Source organism: Hippichthys cyanospilos, chromosome 1, assembly GCF_059441005.1.
Source record: "Hippichthys cyanospilos isolate Australia breed blue-spotted pipefish chromosome 1, RoL_Hcya_1.0, whole genome shotgun sequence".
In the NCBI taxonomy this organism is placed as follows: domain Eukaryota; kingdom Metazoa; phylum Chordata; class Actinopteri; order Syngnathiformes; family Syngnathidae; genus Hippichthys; species Hippichthys cyanospilos.
Window position 1 is genome coordinate 19844206 of NC_142369.1, and position 8295 is coordinate 19852500.

At 38.4% G+C, this 8295-nt stretch overlaps 2 protein-coding genes across 4 annotated transcripts in view; both read right to left on the bottom strand.

Moving 5' to 3' along the window:
- commd10 (COMM domain containing 10) overlaps positions 1 to 6259 on the bottom strand; it is a 44119-nt gene extending 37860 nt beyond the window's left edge. The window contains exons 1-5 of the mRNA XM_088423375.1: positions 6133 to 6259; positions 5337 to 5427; positions 4720 to 4830; positions 4260 to 4415; positions 743 to 853 (exon numbers count right to left, since the gene is read on the bottom strand). Coding sequence (XP_088279501.1) covers positions 743 to 853; positions 4260 to 4415; positions 4720 to 4830; positions 5337 to 5427; positions 6133 to 6161 — 498 coding nt within the window. The 5' untranslated portion in view covers positions 6162 to 6259. The remainder of the gene's footprint in view (positions 1 to 742; positions 854 to 4259; positions 4416 to 4719; positions 4831 to 5336; positions 5428 to 6132) is intronic.
- Positions 6260 to 6826: 567 nt separating this feature from the next.
- The window catches only part of ap3s1 (adaptor related protein complex 3 subunit sigma 1), a 10275-nt gene continuing 8806 nt past the window's right edge, over positions 6827 to 8295 (bottom strand). For all 3 annotated transcript variants that reach the window (XM_088427477.1, XM_088427487.1, XM_088427469.1), the window contains one exon: positions 6827 to 7642. Coding sequence is in view for 1 of the 3 variants with exons in the window: in XM_088427469.1 (XP_088283595.1) it covers positions 7514 to 7642 (129 nt within the window). In the remaining 2 variants the exon portion in view is untranslated. The remainder of the gene's footprint in view (positions 7643 to 8295) is intronic.

Here is an 8295-nt window from a genome sequence, read left to right on the forward strand (position 1 = left end):
GTGAGAAGCTGGATTGATTTCAACTACGTGCCATGACTAGACTTAAGCAGCGTTATAGAATACTCCACTTGATGGTTTTAGAGTATTGTTCATAAAATGTGGTAAACCTGATTATTCATCACCATTTTTTGAAGGTGCAGTGGAAATATTTAAAGATAATGCTATTTAACATTACAAAATGATTAAGGAAGGTACTCATGCACTTTCTGCAATTGACTAAATGAAGACTTGTGGCAAATTTCTAAAATATAATTGATTAAGTCCTACTTTTGTGTTGAAAACTGTACCTTAGTTAAAGATAGTGAATGAGCAACAGAGTGGACTAGTGCTTAGATCGTCTGCCTCACAGAAATATAATCCTGTTTATAGAAAGTAGTTCTTTGTGATATGCTGTGTAGCCACACATTAGGAATTACACACTATAGCTCAAATAAAACAAATTAACAGAAATAGAGGTAGACAGGACTAAAAGTACACACTGACCCTCTATGTCAGTGCTATTTGGCATGCATGACCATGTAGGTTTCAGACAGAGGTTTCACAAACCCCCCACCCTTTGAACATTACACACGGTTACTCTGGAACCAGATGTCCATCTACCTCAGGTTAAAAACAAAAACCAGAGGGATTAACATCTATTAGCCATGTAGGGCGGGGCAGATGGGAAAAGCTGAGGGATAATGGAAAGTGATGGCTGACCTAGTCTAATTTGCGTAGTACTTGGTGTGTTTTGCTTTCCTACCTGAGAGTCTTCATTGTGGAGGCCAAGTTGGAGCACAGCACTAGGGGACTTGAGTCTGGCCAGGCTGGACTGGGCCATCTGCAAGTTCAACTGCCAGGTGACAAAATCCAGCTGCAAACACAAGGACACAGAGCGCACTTGTTTTCAGATGGGGAAAAAAAAAACACACTCACACGCCACTTTTCAAAATGCCAGTCAGAACAACATGTCTCTCCCTCACTATGAATGTTCTGAACTCTTGTTTCCGTGTCAATGTTGTACTAAAGAGACAAGTTGTTCTTCAGACTACAAACCAACTGAGACTAATGTATTATAATTGTAGATATATTATGCATGTACACGTTACCACTTATCCATTTATACATATTTATATACATGGATATATTCAACACATAAAGGGGAAGTGAAGTAAAAAATGTTCTCTACAAAATACATTTTATGTGCCCTCATTAGCCTGAACTTTACAGACTGATTAATATCACGCTTATGGAATAATGAATCAAAGTGCTAAATCCACCTCTTTTAATCAATCTGAGGTGGCAGCCTTTTAGTCACTTGCAATCAACTGAAGATGATATCACAGTTGCTAAGAGCTCAGATAACAACCATGAATCAGTTTATCTGTTTTTTGGGTTTGGCCATGTGATGTTCCCAAGCTGAAAAAGATAACGGGCCATTTACTTTACCTGGAGAAAACAGGCCACGAAAGCAGGGGTGACCATGCAAACGTCACGCCAACATTCGAACCCAGAAAGTGTGAAGCTGACATATCTACCGCTAGTTCACCCAACTGCTCGAAATTAGTAACAGGACCATTGAAGAACAACTATAATTATTAAAAGTATGACAAATGTTTAATTCCTCACACTTGTTTGACTAAGCAAACACTCATGAATATAAACGTGTAAAATGTTGCTTCTGCTCTGACATGAATTCGAGTTAGGCTGTGTGGGATAAAAACTCAGTGATCCCAATCTCCTTCTCCTCCTCACTTCTCACGAAGCACCGCGATGGATCCACAAAATTGAGTCAAGGTGCTGCAGTTGAGCAGTTTATGATGCAGTGAGAGGTCCTCATGATAAACTATGCGTGACTTATTGGTTCTGGATGCTTGTGCAGCATCATAGGACTGGGGCGAGGTGGCAAAGAGAACATTATTCACGCCGGGAACAAGATCCACATTAGCGTGAGTGATCGTCTGAACTTTTATTACTTCGAATGCAGACATGCTGAATATAGATCCTTAAGTCGATTTCAAAATATATGTAATTAATTGTAACGCGAGAAGGATATGAATTCTAATATGGTAGGTCATAAATAAACATGAGAACAGCAATTCCTTAGAGAGAAAAGTAATATATTTGAGCATGCTAGCGCTGTTTCAGCCGGTGCTGTTTACCAACCACAGAAGGCACATCTGCACCATCGAACCAATACAAGAGCTCTGGGAAAAGTTCTGCATTTTATAATTAATAAATGTCTGAGGGGAATTTATGTACAATATTACTATACAGTTGTTGTGGTCTTCAGGGGTTTAAAACTGCACACTGAACGCTGATTTTAATGTTTTGGTGATTATGTTCAGCAAAATGAAGCAGTTGCACTTAATGGTGTGCCCAGTAAGTGCACAAACTTAGACACAGGGTATGCTAGAAACAGGGGTTGATGACATTAAGAGTTAATTATATCTATAACTGTTAATTCAATTTTGATGGGATCTGTGATTACAGTTAATTGTATTCTTTTTTTAATATAATATTGTGTATACATTTATTAAGTAAAGTGGTGCCTTGCCATGAGAGTTAAATTTGTTCCATAACCACACTCGTAACTCAAAACACTGATATCTCAAATGTGTTCCCAATTAATGCCACCCCCACAATGTGAACTTTATGGTAGGCTTGTTTCCACCGGGTGGCAGTATAAATCAACGAGGCGCAATTTCATGACTTACTCTATTAAGTGGAGTAGCATTTGCTAATTTTTTCAGAGGTTGAGGAATACCTGCTTGGGAGTATTGCTTCCTTGTTTGCCAAAGGGATTCTGAACAATATGCATTAAAAAGAAATCAAAATTCTGTGACAAATCAAGAGACTTGATAATTTTCCGGAAACTTTGAGACCTCTCCTTAATATGAAACAATCACATCCGTGGAACCAGAGCAAATGAATCACTAATTGATTAAATAAATGAAGCCAGCGCTGGCTAATTAAATGGTGTGCATTGCTGAATAAACTGCTGTAAGTCATTAGAAAAATGGCATGATTAATGCTTAATCAATGATTCAGAGAAAAGTGGAAAATGATGTTTTACTCAATCTTCTATTTCACTCATCAAAAACTAACAGGTAAGAGTTTTAGTGGGAACCTGTGCTAAGGTAACGGTACCACAAACAATTCACAAAACCGTTTCAAACTCGCTTGCGAACACATTCTCCACTATTCCATAAAAATGCACATGTACCATTTATGATGCGGACTGTTTTGCTGTTTCCGAGATTCCCCCATCACCCTTCAAAGACCAACAAGACTAATCTCCAATCCATGGGGGATTTAACACTGGATGAAAAACATTAACTTCTTCAATATAGTGTGCACATATGTCAACAAAATCTTCTGTCGCCTCCAGCGTGACTTGACTGGTGCTCAAGTCGGAGGAACAGCACATTACCGGCTCCGCTGCTGAATCAAATCCATCAGGGAGGAAGGAGATGATGTGCGAAAACACAAGCAGGTGAACTGACTGAATGACAACAACCCCGGCGCAATTGCTGTCTACATTCTGCCACTTTATTTCTTAGATCTTAGATTTCTACTTACACGTTACACGGTTTGAAGTGTCAGGGTGGCACTGGATTGGCTTTTCAAAAGTGTACCTGACAGCTTCCACACGCTGAGAATACATGCTGCTATCATAAAAAATAGATAGACTAAATGTAATGTGTATAAATACACAATTGTGATCATTGTATTCCAAATGAGTGTGCATGGTATTCTAAAACAAAAAGTTTGAAGGAAAACTGTTTATAACGACGTAGGGTGGGCATACTTTTGTACTCAACAGCCAGAATGAATTGTCAAATAAAATGAACTATACATATTTACATAGTTTACTATCACGTTATGATGCAGTAAATATGCATATAAAAGGTGTACTTGTAATTACATATCCGGACAAATAAAGTATAATCTAATAAAGTAATCTAATGTTGCAAATCAATCTACACTGAATGTGAACCACATTATTACTAAAGTATTATATATTTGTGAGGTTGAACAATTGGGAACAAAGGCATAACAATTAAAAAAAAAAAAAAAAAAAAAAAAAAAAAAAAAAAGCCCCTACTCAAAAAAATGTCAAGTAAATCTTTGGTGCACTCCTAATCAAAAGAATCAATAAACGCTAATGGTATTTACATTGTTTGTGGTTTCCTGATAATGTATCTCAAATCTTTTATACATTTATTGACACAATTGTTCTTTTCTCACTTCAAAACTAGAGTTATTCTGGATCTTACCTTCTTGGGGGCAAAGATATTTCGCTTTAGTCGGTTCACCAGCTCCGGGCCAGAGCTGGACCACGTTTGAGAGAACACTTCGGCCTTGTCGGGGTTCATGCTGATGCCCTCTAGCTGCTGCTGCAGGGAGGGCGGCTTCACATTATTGTACGCTGCCTAAATGAGTCAAAGTAGGAGACAGCAACGACTGTGCAACAGTGAACCCAGCTGGACAAATGTGAACATTGCATGTCGCCAAACACACAGTATTTGTCAGTAATTGAGCATCATTAATATGGGCAACTTTTCATTGTAATATTGAAACTCACATGCAGACGTCAGGTCACTTCAGAGTTTTTTTTTTTAACTTGCCCATTACTACTTTTTTTTTAAGTGAGTTTATTTTTCACCCCAATAAACATTCAAGTCATTTAATATCACAAATGCGATAAAAAAAAAAACTGTCACATGATCATGTCACCTGTTCGAGAATGAAAGCACACGTTTCCAGGACTAAGTTGAGAGCCTGTTTGCCAAGCGAAAGAGCAGTTTGAAGTTTTTGCTCTTCCTCTTCACTAAAAGCTCGTTCACCCTGCAAAGAAAAGATACAATAGATGAGTCCAGTATACCAAAAAGTTAATACCATTCATTTTTCAAAGAACGAATGCAAATAGACTTGACAACATCAAACGAGGAGTCTTGAACCCTGAACATATCAAAGTTCATACATTTTGGATCTTGAGCAAGAATGTTCATGAAAAAATGTCTTCAAGGCAAATTATGGACATAAAACTGTATAATGAGTCTTCGCGAAACCTCATCTCAACCAGCATCAAAAGGTATGTGTGTGTTTTGATTTTTGTCTCATTAACTGACTTTGACTTTGACGTATGTATAAGCAGGAATACTTAGACAAGAAGAAGGATGTCAGATGTTTTTGTTTCAAGTACTTATTGTACTGCTGTAATTTTGGCCACTTTTTAAGATTAAAGCAAAAGTGCCATTGCTGGTATAGTTTAAGTCACATGGGTCAGCACTACTGATTCAATAAATAACTATGTGTCTTTAAACATGAATTGCACACTGAGCTGACTGTACCTTAAGATGAAGCTTTTGAATGATGCGAGAGATCAATCTGGAGAACTTGTTGATGTCAATGGCATTGATGAGAGTCACTGCTTCCTTGATGCTGTTAGGAAAAAGAAAGGAACAAGAGTAGACGCCATTGGGGATGGTATGCAAAGTGTAACCTCAAGTAACTATCAAAATACTGAAATTTTGAGCAAAGAGAGTTAAGACACAGTCATCGAAGATACTGTATTTAAAAAAATCATCTTGAGCGAGTGTTCTGTAATCTGTTTTACAAATGATTTAATGGGAAAAAAATATGCACCTTACGTGTGCAAATGCAACAAAGACTCTGCAATAGTCCTGACGAAACTTAGATTGGTAGCTTTCCGATTTTGGTGCCATCTTGTGCCACTTTAAAGAATTGTAAAAACAACGCAACAACTGAATATCGGTGCTTTAAGAGAATAACGTAGAATAGGAACAAATACAGAAAAAAATGGTAACATTAATGTGTGACTGAATTCAGAGTGAAGCGCAAATAAATGAGTTAAGTACGCCCTATTCAGAAAACACAATACGTAATATTTTCTGGGGCTGAGCAAAGCAAGCAGGGTGGGTTGTCAGCACTGCGCATAAAATCATGTACATCCAGTCGACTTAATTTCAATATTAAGTGCAGTCCGGATGTTGAAGGTGTCATGAAACGTTGAGACTTGTTGAAGAGGTAAAGACAAGCTATTTGATTGAATAGCACGAAGACCAGCGACGACTGGCGTAGCTTTACAATTCCGATTATGAACTGGGGTAAACAGCAAGAACAAACCTCTGTGTTTCTTTAATAATTGAAGCCATTGTATTTCCAATAAATGCAGGGATCCGAAGCAGGCTGTCAAAACACCAGCAGCATCCTCGATTCCGCAGTCCCTTCAAACTTCCTGTGTCACGTGACGTCTCCCACGCGTGTCAAAGCTGCGCCGGGATACTTCAAGACCCGGGAGTGAACGACGCAAAACAGATATGCTTGGAGTATGAATTCATATTGAAATTTGACTTTTATAATAACTTCTATTGGGTAAAAATAATAGTTAACTGTGGGCTATTTTGACTATTCATATATTTTTCAAATCGTACACTGCGTAACGTTTGCGCAATTTTAGGACTCTCTAAAAGTGTCACGATAACTACGGAAAGAGCAAATAAACAAACGAGCGGGACACTTTACTGAATATGAGTATCGTCTGTATAGCTTTCAGGCATTTACTCCGTGATCCATCACTTGGAATGTTGCATAAATCGATCCCAATAAATTTCCATAGTGTAAAAATGCAACAGTAACTTAACTTAATGTGACTGATCGGCAATGAATATTGGCATTTGACAAAACAATATTTTTGCTTTTGCTCTGTGCTGATGTCTGATTACGTCTAATCAGAACTTTATTACCTTATACATAGCGTTAAAACTTGTATTGTGCATTGATTATATGAGTAATTATCAAAAATAATGACAACAGAATGTCCGTTTTAATTGTTTATTATGTAGTAAAATGAGAGGCGGGCGAAATTCGTGCGCAGAATAAAATAAACAGAAAACAAATCATTGCAACAGATACAAAAAATAAATTCAGAATATATCGATCATAATTCTATAAGACATAATATCAGCAATATCATTCATTATATTCTTCAATAGTTCATTTGGTTTCACGCACACTCCAAAGTATGAATATTCCAACACTGATCACATTGATCCCGACTGTTCCCATTCGACTGTGTTTTTTCTGGAATGAGTAGCTTTGAACACTTCAATCTTCACTTCTTCACAAAAAGTAAACACTCGATTTGGTGAAACGACTTCAGTTGGACTGAGATGGCTTCAGCGGCTGAATGTAACAATAGGAGTAGGAATGTACCGTGTACAAATACTTTATTCTGTTCTATTTTGCAGTAGAACAGAAAATGCATAAAACTTTTTCCCCCCCAAAAAACACCAAATATATGTTTTTTTTTGTTTGTTTTATGTTGTTGGGGTTTTTTTTCTTCTTTTTTTTGGGAGAGTGGGGGGCAGGCCAAGATATTTTTGAAATCACACAGTACTTCCGTGATTAGATAAAACAAAAACAAATTACTAAGAAGTTTTGGTAAACAGATTGCATCAGATTTAAACATTTGGTGACAACTCTAGGCAGCGTCGTCTTCGTGCCGCTATTTGAAAGACGGCAAATTTGGCACTTTGATGCTGATGTCACCAATGTTGATGTTTCTGGGCATTTCCGGGAGGTTCATGTTCTTTACAGCTGATACGGCACGAGCGGGTGCTCCTGCAATACCAGCCTGCACACACACACACACACACACACACACACACACACACACACACACACACACACACACAGACAATATTAAGGTTATACAGCGCATCATCAAACAGTCACATTCAACAGTGGACACGAGGGACAAACATAACCACTACACGTTACTCGACAAGACTGTTGACACGATGCTAGAGCACCGACAACTACCATGACACGTGTGCTTTATGTACATTCAGATGCCATCATAGCGTCAGATGCACATGCAGTAGGCGGTGCTACGTTGGTACGTCACAACCAGAGCCAATTCTGAATCCACTGTGAGGTCATTCGCTAGTTTGGATAAAATGGAGTGGGGCATTGGTCAAGCATTGCTCAGAGTGAACCCACTGGACTCTTGAGGGGACCAAAGAGAGAATTGCGATATGGATTTGGAAATGAAGACTGAAAAGGTATAGTATGTTTTGAATGAAAAAGAAGGGGGAAAGCATAGGACAGTGCTACATTGGACGTTAGAGAGCGCTTATTTGTCTACTGACTGCATTTTTTTGTGGACGCAGGAACAAAAAGACTGCAGTATTTAACAGGTAGGTATTGATGACGGGGGGGGGGGGGGGGGGGGGTGACGCTAGCAGTCATTACACTGGAGGATCTGTTTTGTAGGGTAGAGGAGGC